The sequence below is a fragment of the Onychostoma macrolepis genome, chromosome 17 (genome assembly GCF_012432095.1).
Source record: "Onychostoma macrolepis isolate SWU-2019 chromosome 17, ASM1243209v1, whole genome shotgun sequence".
In the NCBI taxonomy this organism is placed as follows: domain Eukaryota; kingdom Metazoa; phylum Chordata; class Actinopteri; order Cypriniformes; family Cyprinidae; genus Onychostoma; species Onychostoma macrolepis.
In genome coordinates this window covers 16,905,792-16,920,616 of record NC_081171.1, presented here as the reverse complement: position 1 = coordinate 16,920,616, position 14,825 = coordinate 16,905,792, and the positions used below count along the sequence as shown (strand labels likewise).

The 14,825-nt window shown below is 39.0% G+C and overlaps 1 protein-coding gene across 8 annotated transcripts in view; it reads left to right on the top strand.

The window, feature by feature from the left end:
• Positions 1–14,825, top strand: part of esrrga (estrogen-related receptor gamma a) — a 189,060-nt gene that overhangs the window by 119,795 nt on the left and 54,440 nt on the right. For all 8 annotated transcript variants that reach the window (XM_058748775.1, XM_058748773.1, XM_058748778.1 and 5 more), the window contains 2 exons: positions 9,773–10,188; positions 13,011–13,127. In XM_058748775.1, coding sequence (XP_058604758.1) covers positions 9,773–10,188; positions 13,011–13,127 — 533 coding nt within the window. The remainder of the gene's footprint in view (positions 1–9,772; positions 10,189–13,010; positions 13,128–14,825) is intronic.

The following is a 14,825-nucleotide window of genomic DNA, read 5'->3' as shown; positions in this document are numbered from 1 at the left end:
CATATAAATTTAGATGTATGAAGATCATTGCTCCGATCACGAGTCAGTGAGTTTTATCTAGATTTAGTGGGGGCTGATTTGCGTATAAAATACAGCCAGATGTGACCAGTTAAGAGTCCTCACCAGGCCCTTCTATCTCTCTCTCTCTCTCTCTCTCTCTCTCAGACCATCTTCTGTAAAATGTCTTTGTTTGACTGTTGTAATTTCAGGTCATTTATGGTTATTACTTTAGAGGTTACGGAAGGGTCAGAGAGAAAAGTGCCTTCACTTTTTTGATATATTTTCAAATGGTACATTTTATTTTCTTGGATATATTAATTTTATTAATTTTATTTAATTTTTATTTATTTTTTTTGCAAGAAAATGCAAATATGGAATGTTAGTTAACACTGTAAACAAGTGAATTATTTCTGATGTGTTTAAAGGTACTTCATTAGAAATAGTATGATAAGCATTGTATAAATGGTTTTGTGTTGCTTTGAACTCTCAACTTCCTTGTTTTTGGAGTTTAGTTAGGTGTGTGTGTCCTAGGGCAGGATTTTTTGGAGATTTACTCAAGCCTTTTAAAAGAAGGTAACTGTGCTTTGATGGGGGCCCTCAAATGTATTACATGGATTGGATTTGGGACAGGTTAGTCTGGGTCAAACCAATTAGGCTCCATTCGCATGCAAGAAGTCTTCTCTGCTCTAAGCCAATCAGGATCACGTTACTGGCGAAGTCGGAGCTTGTGGCTCTCGATAGACAAGCCCTGCCAGGCAATGCAGTGTCACGCCATGAGCCTGAAACAAAGCATGCTGGGAGCTGGAGGACATCCACATTGGTCGCAGAACAGTTTGAATTCTTGAGTTTATTTGTTTTAAAGGGTTAGATGTGCGTCAGTGATGTAAATTCAGGGTTGAAGCTAATGCTAATGCTAACAGGCATGTCAAACACACACACACACACACACACACACCAAACAGAGCAGGATGTTTTACTGGCAGCTGTATCCAAAGATTTGAGGTTAGTCACGCATAGATACACATACGAAAAGCCTGTGAGCGCACATCTTACGGCGATGGCCGTATACTCATGTGATACACAAACACGCACTGTTTACAGTTCAATCAATTAAGATTCACACAGATTTGTGGGAAAAGCTTGTATTAATAGACTAGTGCAGGGGATCTTTGGGAACCAGGAGAACTTTGAACGCTCGTGGAAGTCTGCTCGGAAAAATAAATCCCTTTACTGAAATAGGCGAACACCACCTTCAACACTTCCTCACACAAATGCACACACCTTCCTCTGATAAGTCTCATTTCAGAGCGGAGTGAGAGAGACAGAAGCCTGGTCCTGGGGTCAGGGGAAAAACCTCTCCATCTGCTGGTGAGCTGTTACCCAGATGCAAGCCATTTCCCAGATAAACGGAATCAACTGATTTAGCTCCTCAGCCTCTAGAGGCACTGTTTTATTTATATGATCAAATACTCGGAAAATGATTAATTTGTCAAGGGAGCGGCTTGTTACTGTAAATTTAGCGGGTTGTGTAATAAACTAGATTGCCTTAAACGCAGATGGGAAATGAAGGGCTTTTGGGTTCAGTGCAGGATGAAGATTGGATTGAATCGCAGGTTTATAACTGGGAGGATTATTAGACTGAGGTCTTTTATATTGTGTTAAAACTTGAAATCTTTCAGGAGTCTCAGGGCCAAATGTGATGGGCTGGGGCTACTTGTTGAAAATAGATGGATGTTGATTTTTATTGAAATTATGTTTTACAAATGGATAAAGGTCATATAAACTGGAAAAAATGTTTTGTATCTTAAACACTTTTTTTTTTTAAATTACAAGCATTTTTTTATTATTATATTTTCTATTATTATTATCTTTGAATTTGATATATGACAACAAAATATTCATATCAGTGTTATTTTAGTATCATTAAGATACTGTTATAGTTTGAATTATTTTTAATCTTTTTTCATTTTAGTTGCAGTTAAAGTTTTATTAATTTTGTTTTTGTTATATACCTCTTGAGTTTTAGTACATAAAGTTAAATTAAATTAAATTAAAATGTTGCTTTGGCAACAAGCTAAATTAAAAAAGTTTTTTTTATTTATCAATTTTTATTCGTTTTAGTTTATTTCAAGTAAAGAATTTATGGTTTGAATTTTTGTTTCAGATTTAGTTTTCGTTATTTTTCATATTCCTAATTCATATTCCTGATGATACATTATTTATGATATTCTTGAATTTGATTAATTTTTGTAATTTTCATGTTAGCAGTAGGCCTACTTAAACTAAATATAATGCATTTATCATTACTTCTATTATATTTGAAATGTTTATTCATTCATATCTATTAATATATGTATTAATATATTACGTATATTACATATATTTTTATTTACATTATTTTAGGAATTATTATTTATATTATATTTTGTGTGTGTGTGTGTGTGTTTGTTTATATATATATATATATATATATATATATATATATATATATATAGTAAATGAATATAGTAAAATAGTAAATATATATAGTAAATTATTATTGTCTCAGGCAACTGTAATGAAAGAAACAACATAGCTGTGGTAGTTCTGTCAGTGAAGGTAGAATGATGTTACCGTCTTTGCCATCAAAGCATCAAAGATGCTAAAAAATTATTCGACTATTTGTGCCTCTTCTTTCACCCTAATGAAAGTGTGCCTGCAGACATGGACGGTGTTTCGTTCGGGGTTGGGGATGGGCTCCGTGCAGAGAGAGAGAGTGGCAGAACGGGTATTACAGAGGTAAACCCGATTATGGGCGGAATGTGAATTAGATTTTGTAACAGATGGTGGTGTTGAAAATTTAAGATGCTTTGCGGCAGGGGAAGGCGACAGCAGCTCGGCGCGTCTCCATGCGAGCGGGGGTGATAGACAGCTATAACTCAGGACAATCCTGCCTTGACAGCCAATTTCAAGAATCTGATCTGGTTAAAGACATGGCTTTCACCGGTTCACTCACCAAAAAACAACCACCATTTCTCTCTCTCCCTCCCTCCCTCTTTTTCCCGCTCTCAGCACCAATTTTACACGCTTGTCATATTTCCTGGAATAAAATCCTCTTTAACCATCTGTTTAATAGAATGTGTTTTTAATCTCCATTTTTTAACTCCCGTTATTTTTTATTATATTTACGTGCAATTTCATTTCTTTGAGACTGCGGCTCATCCTCGCTTATCTGCTCTCATGTCCTGTTGGGGTGGAATAGATGGGTGCTGCGCTCCAACAGCGGTAAAGCAGTGATTTTAGGCATATTGCTTATTGAAAAATGCCAAAGCTTATTTGCTCTGCCCTGTTCTTTAGGGCCTGTCACTGCCGAAGAAGCAGACGTTCGCTCCTACCTGCAATAACGTCAGATAATGAAATAATGATCACGTCAAACTTCAAAAATTCCTGTTTTTGTTTTCAAACTCTAGTCTGACATCTTACATTGACAGCGATTCGGCTGGACTGACAGTTTTTGCTAAACTTCGTACATAAATACATACATACATACATATATGTGTATATATATATATATATATATATATATATATTTATATGCATGTAAGTGTATATATTTTATTTATTTATTTATATGCATGTAAGTGTATTTGTGTGTGTGTGTGTGTGTGTGTGTGTGTATGTGTGTGTGCGTGTGCGTGTGCGTGTGCGTGTGTGTGTGTGCGTGTGTTGTTTGTGCTGTTGAGAGGGACATCTTACCTGATAAAGCAGAACACTTATCTGCCCGCACAGGAAAATGACCTAAATCATCAAGATTTTCATCTACGAGTTTGCCAGGGTCTGTCAAACACACACACACACACACACACACACACAAACATGACTCATATCGGGTTTGGACATCTTAACCCTGTACTGTTGTCAGTGAACAGAGAGAACAGCATATATATATATATATATATATATATATATATATATGTGTGTGTGTGTGTATGTGTGTGTGTGTGTGTGTTAAAATGGAAAAAAAGCCAATATATTTGTAAAGATTTTAATTTGTTCCAGAGACTTTCTTTTTCTTTTTAAACGAAATCTAAATATACACTCTTATCTCTCTGCATTTACAATATTGTATTAGGAGCTTTGCTAAGGGCTACTGGTCGTCCTGTAGTATTTATTACACAGCAGAGCGTTAGCTCCTCATCTCCACTGGCCTGCCGCTGGCATTTTTACGGCAGCTCGCTCCATTGTACAAATGTGTTTTTGCCATTATCACATTGATTGCATGTAATCAGAGGTGTTATTTTGCAGGCGTCCATCGACAATGAAGTGAATTACTACTTTCCAACCCAGTAATGTTATAACAATTGATCTGCCCATACAGCCGGAAAAGGCAACCTGTTTCGCATGTCTGTATTTCTCATGCGGGAACAAGTGTAATCAGTATCCCGTCGGTACAAAGGCAGTTCAGTTCCTCTTTAATAAGGTTTAATTGAATATCTTACAGCTTTATATAGGGCAAATGCACCTTTAACTCACTCTAAGAGTGAAACAAATGTTTAGGAATGCATTTTAAAATATTTTGTATAAGTAGTTATTTAAAAGAATGGAATACTTTGAGGTACAAAAACAGAAAAAAAAAAAGCATTTATTGTTTCTAATTATTATTTTCAGTATATATAATCAGCATGAAAAGTTGAATTGAAATATTTTTTAAAACATTTCGGAATTTTTTAATTTGGTATGTCACACTTTTACGTTTATACTTTATTACAGAATATTTCTTTTTCATTTTGTCTTAACTTTTTTCTTTATACAAAATCCTAAAACAACTAGGTTGAAATGAAAAATAAATAAATTAAGATTTACAAATGTAGTCCCAAACTTTTTTGACCCCACTGTATAAGATAATACAATATTTTTTTTTTTTTTTTTTCTAAAACATTTTTCCCACACATCCAGTGCTGTATGCATCTAAACAGTCAATAGCTCTCATGGGCAGTTTTGTTTCAGCGTTTAGCAGACTGTGCTGCCTCCAGCTATCCGTGATCACACAGACTTACTGCTTCCGGCAAAGAGAGAGAGAGAGAGAGAGAGAAACTCTCAGTGGCTGCACCTTAATGCAATGATTATATGTTTGCCTCTATAGTTGTCAGAGCACTGGATCAAACAGCCTAATGACACCTTGTCATTGCCAAGTGGCTGTGTTTTCCAAAATTGTTTTCCTGCTGATTTGTGACACCTTGCCTGAGAACATAAAATAAGAGAGAGTCGACAGCTAGAGGAAAACAAAAAGAAAACAATAATCTCTTTGGTCGCAGATCCACTCTGAATTTTAACTTTCAACAAATAGATGGCTTAAATATTTGAAGTCCGGATAAGATCAGGAACACACTTCTGTCCTTTGTACAGTGACTGCACATCTGAGACGTTTTGTGTTGCTCTCTTGGAAATGACAGGATGTGACTTTTCTTTCAAGTTTTTCTCATTGCTGAAATGGAATGAATATTGGTCATAATTAGAGAAAGTTACGTCGTTGTAATGACGATAGAAAGCAGGGCTGAACAACTATTCTTTGGCCAGTTGTTCAAAATGTATTCAATTTTTTTTGTAGCAATATATTTTAAATCTTCCACATCAGAAACATTTATCCAAAGCGACTTACAAATGAGGACGCTGGAAGCAATCGAAATCGACAAAAGAGCAAAGATATGCAAGTGCTATAACAAGTCTCAGTTAGCTTAACGCATTACACGCAGCAAGGTTTTTTTTTTTATTATATAATAAATAAAAAAGAAAACAGAATAGTACAAGAATAGAGCAAGAGGCCTTTTTATATATATAGATTGTAGCTATAATGCAACTGCATAAGAGCTATACATTTCTGAAAAATTATGGAATATTTTTCTTAATGATTTCAACCCAATTTTACTGATGCTTCCAACCTCATTTGCGTTAGCCAGCTTATATAAATCAGCAGAATTCACAGCAACACAATTCAGTTAAAAAAAGGAAAAGACAAATGTATGTTTGTTTGTTTAAAAGAGTTTTTAACTAGAACCTTATCATAATGACAGCGTTTGGTATAATTCACGAGAAATTTGCAAGCTCAGGCACTATTTATAATGTTGAATCACAATAATGTCCCTAACAATAAAGAACAACCGATTATGTCTTGTGCTTTTTTTTTCATCTTGTCTCTCGACTGACTATCGCCTGCCTTTTTTCTACCCTTCCACTTGACGATTATTATTTCCATTCATAAGCTTAAACTAAATTCCACTGCTTTTCAGCATAAGAACTCCTTTTGTTAATGGCACACTGTGGGATTGAAGTTCGGCGCCAGGCAGTGGTGAAAACAGATAAAATCATTACCTCTCAAATAGTCTCTTCTCTGTCGGAAAGGGCTTTCTTTTCTTCTAAAATATAGGCTTTAGAATTCCATTTCTCTTAGAGCTAATGTGAATTTTACTGCCTCTAATTTTGGATTCAAGTGCGGCCTAGAATAAAAATCCCCCATCTGACAATTGAATTTATAGAGAGTTGTGAATATTGCAGGTTTGGATTAATAGAGTCATAGAATTTCAAAGAGCAGGAGAAAGAGAGCAAGAGAAAGAGAACGCTAATAACTTTCAGTCAAAGTTATAGAGCAGGGTGTCTCCTGTTGAGAGCCTTAAGAGAGGCGCTGTAAAGCACGAGGGGCTCTTACAATGCTGGCCCTTTCCTCTTTTGTTATCCGCCGTTTTGACTTCACACTCTCTGTGTTACTCAGGACAGGAGGCGGGTTTCTCAGCCGCCCCACAAAAACCAGTTTGTCTCCGTTACCCAAAATAGAATAAGAGAATATGTTGCGAGTGTAAACAGTCTGTGGTGCTTGTGTTTTCACTGATTTTAACCGGCTTTACACTGTGTATAAATACACAACATGCATCCTTGACATTACTGGAATGTTCTAGAATACCTTTGTGGCCCTCTGCACACTCCAGGACACCTGTCTGCGAGTATGAGTGTGTGTGTGTGTGTGTGTGTGTGTGTGTGTGTGTCAGTGGTGCATCAGTAGAAGTGTAATAGGAGCTTTTTTATAATCGATTGCCTCTCACTGCAATACAAGGAAACAGGTGCCTTGACTCAGCACATTTTGAGCTATTATACCAGAATGCATTAATAACTATAAGTTCACCTATCCTTAAGATTCCTATTTTATTTTATTTTATTTTTCATTGAGTTACCCCAGACTCTGATGCAACACATGACACAGTTAATAATTTTAGTTCTATGAAACATGTTGTTGTTGTTATTATTATTATTATTATTATTATTACTACTATTATTATTATTATACTATTTGAATTATCCAGTAGTTCAATTTATTTAAAGTTGGTTCATATTACTAAAAAATGAACTGGGCCAGTTCTTATGTGTTCTTTTCTATTCCTATTTCCACAGGTCTCACTGCAATGTGTGTGTATATAGATTGATAGATAGATATGTAGTTTTTAGTATTTTTATTTGATTGATTGTTTTTATATACTTCATTATTAATCATGTGTGTTAGCCAGCTAGAACTTCACCATGCTTAAAATAGGTTCATAGTACTACAATATTTTCTCATGTTACATTTCTAGAATCCAAAAATTATTATTTGTTAATATGTTGTTTGATCTGTTTCTGTAAAATTCCTTTGAATATTAAGGTGGTCTGGTTTCTTTAAAGCTCTCCCTCATTCACTCTCACACTCTCTCTTGCTCTCTTGCTTTATGGGCCTCAGAAGAAGTCATCTTTTACAAGCTGACCGGATTTTAGAGCCCTCATTTAGAAGCGGGCTTCCTTAATTAAAAAGACCTTTGTGTGGTCTTCCAGACTGCCTCTTTTATTTGTCCCCCTCCATCTCCATGTTAAAATGGTCCTGATGTGTTGTCTGTATAAATCCTCCGTGATTTTCTTTCTGTCTCTATTACGACTTTGTTCCTCCGCCATCATCTCACTTTTTGCACACCTTGCCGCTAATGCAGTTAAGGGAAAATGGAGAGCGTGTTTGAGCGTGACCTCACACTCAGTCTATTTGAAATCACAACCCCAAAACCTTTGAGGATTTTAGGGAAACAAACAGTCCCTGAACGATCACATTTTGCTAAATGTAGATACTGAAGTGCAGCTAATTTACGCGGTTTGGTGAAGTGCCGCTCTCCACCCCCACTACGCCCTGCAGGACCCAGCTCAGGGTCTTCTGGATTGTTGACAGGGGAAATGGTTAATCCACTCTTGCAGGCCTTGAAGCCTCCTGTAAGACAGAGCAGAGATATCTATTAATTACAGCGCTCATTAATAGGCCTCTCTCCCAGGGCTGTGTGGGTGGAGGGGTGGTTCAACTAAATGGGTTGGCGGTATCGAGCGATGTGGGTGGGGTGGTCGGCCTGCTCTTTTGTTTGGCTTTGAAGAGTCTCTGCTTTTGACTATGTGGGTGTCTGTTTGTGTTACTGGATTGATACTGGATGTTTGTGTCTGTCTAGCTGATTTTTTGTTTTCTGTCCGTCGGTGCATGTGAGTGTGCGTGTGTGTGTGTGTGTGTGTGTGTGTGTGTGTGTGTGCGCGTGCTTGCGTGCGTGCGATGGTGACTGGCCACAGGCGAGGATGATGGAACTGCTTTGCGCCTCCGCACTGATTAGAGTCATGTAGAACAAGTTGATATTGACTGGAAAGTGAGTGATGGCGCTGAGCTCTCCGTACTGTCCCTCTCTCTTCCGCCCTGCAGACGCTCATCTGTCATGGTGCATTTGATCACCGGATCCCACCTCTTGATCCACAATCACAAGAAAAGGCCTTTAGCACTTTTTGGTGGAGATAGACAATTTTGGTCCAGGAGAAATGACAGGATTTGACTCCTGCTTTGTAACTCGACAGTAAATAACTTCAGATAACAAGACTAATTATTTGCTCTGTCAAATGAATCTGAATGGTCCGAGTTCAAATTTATATTGAAGAAAAAAGAATAAATATGTATATATCTTTTGCATGTGTGTGTGTGTATATACTGTATATGTATGTGTGTATATATATATATATATATATATTTGAAATGCAAAACAATATTTGTGCATATATGCAAAAGATAATTATATACATTATAATCAGTTAGAACCTGACTCCACTAAAATTAAGTTTGGCAAATAATGGCAAAATAATGCCAAATGCATAAAAATGCATGCATATAAATGTGCATATAAAATGATAACTGTCAGGAATTATTTATATATTTAAAACTATTAGGACAATAGTTGGTTGTGGCACATTTCTTTAGAACTCAATTGGCTGCACGCTATGCTAGAGTAGCGATGTTAGCTCTCCTCTTTACAGCCTTGTAGATATACAACCACTCAGACACTTTAGTGAGACCCAAGGGACCGTGGCACACTGGCTCTCATATGCCTCTCCTCTTATGTTTCCTCTCAGAGAAGTCATTAACATGCTAAAAAACTAGAATTCTGAATTCACAATCAGGGGCTTTTTTTAGCTGCTGAATTCTCTGTTCTCTCAGGCTAAGGCGCAGGTGGACCCATGTGCAAAACGGAGAGTTGCTGGGGGGCTGGGATGTATGTTTCTATTTCTTTTGTTATTCTCAATGGCTTGGTGTTGGTGACACATTTTAAGTTGCCCCTGCTGAAAAGACCATTTTATGAATGAATTTACCAGAATAGGAGCATCTAAGGGATTATGGCAGTCATTTTCTTGGTTTCCACACTACTATCGGTCATGTTCACTAACACTTCGGTGTTTGTCTCGTTATGTTTTGTCCATGTAGGCTGCTCTGCAGAATGTCCAGCAAGGACCGCCACATTGAGTCGAGTTGCCCCTCCTACATAAAGACGGAACCTTCCAGCCCTGCCTCACTGACGGACAGCGTAAATCACCACAGCCCCGGCGGCTCCTCAGACGCCAGCGGTAGCTACAGCTCCACCATGAACGGCCATCAGAACGGTCTGGACTCACCCACTCTTTACGGCCCAACCGGTGCTCTGGGTCCCAGCGGAGCCGGAGCCAAGCGTTACGAGGACTGCTCCAGCACCATCACGGAGGACTCGCAGATTAAATGCGAGTACATGCTGAACTCCATGCCCAAGCGCCTGTGTCTGGTGTGCGGGGACATCGCCTCCGGCTACCATTACGGTGTCGCCTCCTGCGAGGCCTGCAAGGCCTTTTTCAAGAGGACCATTCAAGGTTGGCTTTTACCCTCCCTCAGCTAGAACTTCAGTTAGGTTCAGGTGGCAGGCCAAGGGGTCAGAGAGTGCAATACCTAGAATCAGCACAAAGCAATTCCATACATTCAACATCCGCTGGCTTTACTCCACCTAAGCAGCTTTCCGTCCAGTAGACGTGTAAAGCCAGAGGGTGGTAATGCTCTTGCTTATTATGGTATTTGCTGCAAAGAAATAAACATTTCCTGTCTTATTCCTTCAGATTAACAAGCTTGATCAGTTATATCAAATAAGAGCTTAGAGGTAATTTAATGTACTGGGAAGTTAACCATCTGCTAGTTTTTTAGTGGTGGCAGTGAGAGCTCTGAGGAACAAAGTAGGTGCTGAATAAATGGGTCAAATATTATGCTCGGCCTGAACACATTCCAGAAGATGGGAATTTGACATATCGGTATGTTTCATCCCATTAGCCAATAAAACTCTTGGTGATTTCCAAAAACATCCCATCCAGCTGGACATTTATTGACTTCCAGACTGGCTGGTTTTTGAGGGAAGGAGCAGAGTTGGGGAGTTAAGGGATGCAGAAGCGTCAGGACTTCGGTTCGACTGGGGGCATTGGGACAGGCGGCAGCACGGGCGCCATGACCACTCAAATCACTAGCAGCTGGCATTCCGGTGGCACTCCTCCAATGCCACCTGACAACCTGCATCTATCACCTCCCAATTGAGCCACTCGTAGCCAGGCGGTGGCAAAATACGGGAGGGGAAAACCAAGAATGCAACCTCAGGAAGCCCAGAACATTCCCAAATCCATTCCCTACTTCGTAGCCGAAGCATAAGGTCAGCCCAAGGTCACGTTGTAGCCATGTTCTGGTAATGAGCTTCATTGGCATTTGATTGCGACTGATGAATGATGGAAGTTTAGCGTTTAGTATGAAGACAGGCAGCGGAAGGAAGCGCTAGGCACATTTTATATCTTGTTTGAAACCTCTCGGCAGCCGTTTGAGTGATAGACAATGGACATTGCACTAATCGACTGCCACCTAACTCAAATCACATCACTCTATCCTGTCAGCGAACACACACACATACAGCCTCCTTTCCACTGTGTTGATAACCTGGACACAGCGCTCAAGCCATTGGCATTCAACTACTGGTAGGAAAGCACCTATATTAGATTGGCAAGGATTTTTCCCCCCTTGAAACGTTCCCAGCTGGTTAAGACCACTCAACCGGCCTCAGCCCTCATGAGAATCACCTCGCATCTTCACACACATCCCCATTCCACATGCATTCCTCCCAATCCGAAGACCCTAATGGATTCTGGAGATTACCTGACTAATGAATATTGGAGCTCAGTTTAATGGACATGCATACTTTTAAATACTGTTTCCTGTTGAATTAGCAGTCTTGAGCATTTAGCCCCCCTGCTCGCGCTGCTAATCTGCTTTTTAATGAGGAAACATCAGTTCACAGAAGAGAAGTCAATACAAATCAGTGTTTACAAAGTCTGATTAACTCTGAAATATTTCATCAGTGTGGAGGTCCCAGACGGGCCCTATGTTAATTGCATGAGTGCGTGTGTGAGAGAGTCTTTTTCAGCCCAAGAAGTGTGAGTGCACGTATTTGTGTTCTAATGGTTATTCTATAGCACAAATTCTCTCCATACACTGATAGTTACAACACTGCCATAAGCCGTTCCAAAACCTAAATTTGTTAAATTAAATTACTATATCTGGCAAGTAATTCATATAATGCAGCCAAAAAACTATTTAAATGTTTTTATTCTGTGCCAGATTACTCATCAGGCTTCTATTTGCGTGTTGTTGCAATAACAAGCATATATCATTGCTATTTCCCCTCTCAAAGCATCATAATGCTCAAAGAACACGCTGTAATAGTCTTCTCTATGCCAGGAATCGTAGTAGCAAACTTGTGGATCTCTGTGTGTGTTGATGTGGGGGATTGGTAGGATGAGGATCCGTGGTCACCAGGCGATTGGAAGTTCACACGGAGGTGAATTGTGACCTGCAGGTCTTTGTTTAGGTTTAGTAAAGTCTGGCCTGCCTGTCTGCCTGCCTATGCAGCTTCACACAGCTCTGTGACACATGACCTCTGAGGAGAGCCAGTGGCGCTTTCCTGCATGACCTTTTGCACTCTCAGTCACACACATATATGTAGACTTGATGGGAAGTGATTGCTGTATTTCAGTCTCTTCTTTTGAACTGACAAATTGAGGTTGGGTTTGCACTTGTAGTATTTTACTTGTTGAGAGTATATCGGTACATTTCTAAAGTTTGAACTCAGTAAGATATATATATATATTTATTCAGCAACAATGCATTAAATTGATCAACAGTGACAGTAAAGCCATTTGTAATGGTACAAAAGATTTACATTTAAAATGAATGCTGTTGTTTTAAACTTTTATTCATGGATTAAAATATATCACAGTTCCCACAAAAATATTGCACAGTGATTTATAATATTATTTGATAATAATAAGTGTAACAATAAACATTTATTAAGCTCCAAATCATCATATTAGAAGGATTTCTGAAGGATTGTGTGGCACTGAAAATTCAGCTTTGCCATCACAGGAATAAGTTACATTTTACATACAAACATATTAAAATGGAATCTTTTAAATTGTGATAATATTTAACAATATACTGTATATGTAACTTGTTTATAACTTCTGTATAACGTGTTTGTTTGTTACCAACCTCAAACTTTTATGTGTGCATATATAAGATATTATATTGTATGATTGCTGTAGGAATAAGGTTTTGTTGGCAGTCATTAAACACTCTCTGTTCCTTCTCTCTACATGCCTCGCCACAGGAAACATTGAGTACAGCTGCCCCGCCACCAATGAATGTGAGATCACCAAACGTAGAAGGAAGTCCTGCCAAGCCTGCCGCTTCATGAAGTGTCTGACCGTCGGCATGATGCGAGAAGGTGAGAGTAATAAAAAAATGCTTGGGGAAGGGAGGAAATGAAAATTTTATCCATTGTCCAACTGTATTTCTCACTCTATCCACCATTCTGAGGAAATGCACAGGTTTCCATAAGGGAGAAAATAAAGTAGAACAGGTCTAGAATGAAGTCAAGGTTGAAACTGAAGGGCCGGTTGGCCTCATGCCCCGAGGGCCACTCACGGTCAGCCAAGCACCATCTTTTGTCTTGGCCTCCAGGCCCAGTTCTAACTAACAAGACTGGTTATTATTTAGAGAGCCGGCCTGTGAGGCATTTTCTCAGAGGTCTGCCAAACGGACAAGCAGTTATTTTCAAACCGCCGCTCTCCTGTGGAAACACAGGCTCTGGCTCTCCAGGCTTTCCCGCCTTTGATGTTAAAAGTTTACAGAGGAGCTGCCTGAACTAGCCTTTAACCTTCACACAGGAAAAAAGTCCTTTCTGATATCTTCAGCGGCAGAAATGCGGCACGGCAGCTCGTTTCCTCGCTTCTCATTCAGGTGGATGGGAAGTGTTTTGTCTGCCTCTGAAAGAATCGGCGTCATAGGCGGGAGAGGGAAGACTTGAGAGAGAATGAGAGGTAGGCTATGCTTCTGTCACTCACAGAACAGGACCTCTTAGAGACGCAGGTGATGGCATTTATAGGCTCACAGTTGTGTGTGGACACAAACACTATGCCCCTTTAAGTCACGATCAGGTAGACTGCACCTTATTCACCGAGACACGAGACCAGACACACACACACAAACCCTGCGGCCAGCCTTCCTTCTGTGGACCTGAGTGGTCAGCTCACATTATACCAAAACAACGCAGCTGGAGAGCAACAGCAGGCGCAAATGCCCCACAGGTCCACATTTGTTTGCGTTGAGTGTAAGAGCGTGCGCATATGCGTGTTTTTGCCTGTGTGAAATGTTTCTTTTTCATATTATCCGTCTTTTTCTCGCACACACGTGCACACACACACACACACATAAATGGCAATCTCATTCAACGCTATTGTTGCCCTGTGCAGGGACATTTGCCTACACGGCCGGTGTCGCTGACAGGTAGGTAATTGATAAGTAGAGGCCTGTTTTCAGAAAGGTCTGAGGGATGTAGTTGCATGTTTGATATGGCATCTTCTCCCATGAGCACCCAGACAAATAGCAGCCTTTTGTTCTTGCTGCTAGCCACCCATACACACATATATCAAAATGGCACCCAATGGCACAACCATTTGTTGTAAAGTGCTTGAATTTAATACAGAGGTCCCCTCTACATATGAATAAGGGTCATTTGAAAAATTGATGCATCAATTTTCTTATTTTTCCAAAACATGTTCACTTTACACACAAAGAATGAAAACATGCATACAAACAAATCAGTTCAGCAATGTATATTTATTGTTCTTTACTCTTTACTTTTTTTTTTTTTTTTTTTATGTAGCATTGTTTTTGTTAGTCGGTTTTATGACGGCCCCTACTTTTGAATTTCCAGTGTGTCATTTTCATAGCTTTTTTTAGACATGCAATACAATGACACTTCAACCTTAAGACCATTCTTTTATAATCTGTGTAAAAAAATATTATGCTAACATTATTTTTGTTTTAGGTTTATAACACTACTTCTGACCGTTGCACTAGTTTGTTTTTTAAGGTTGTGTTGTTTTTTTAGACAAAACAAACACATGCAAACATAGTTTAA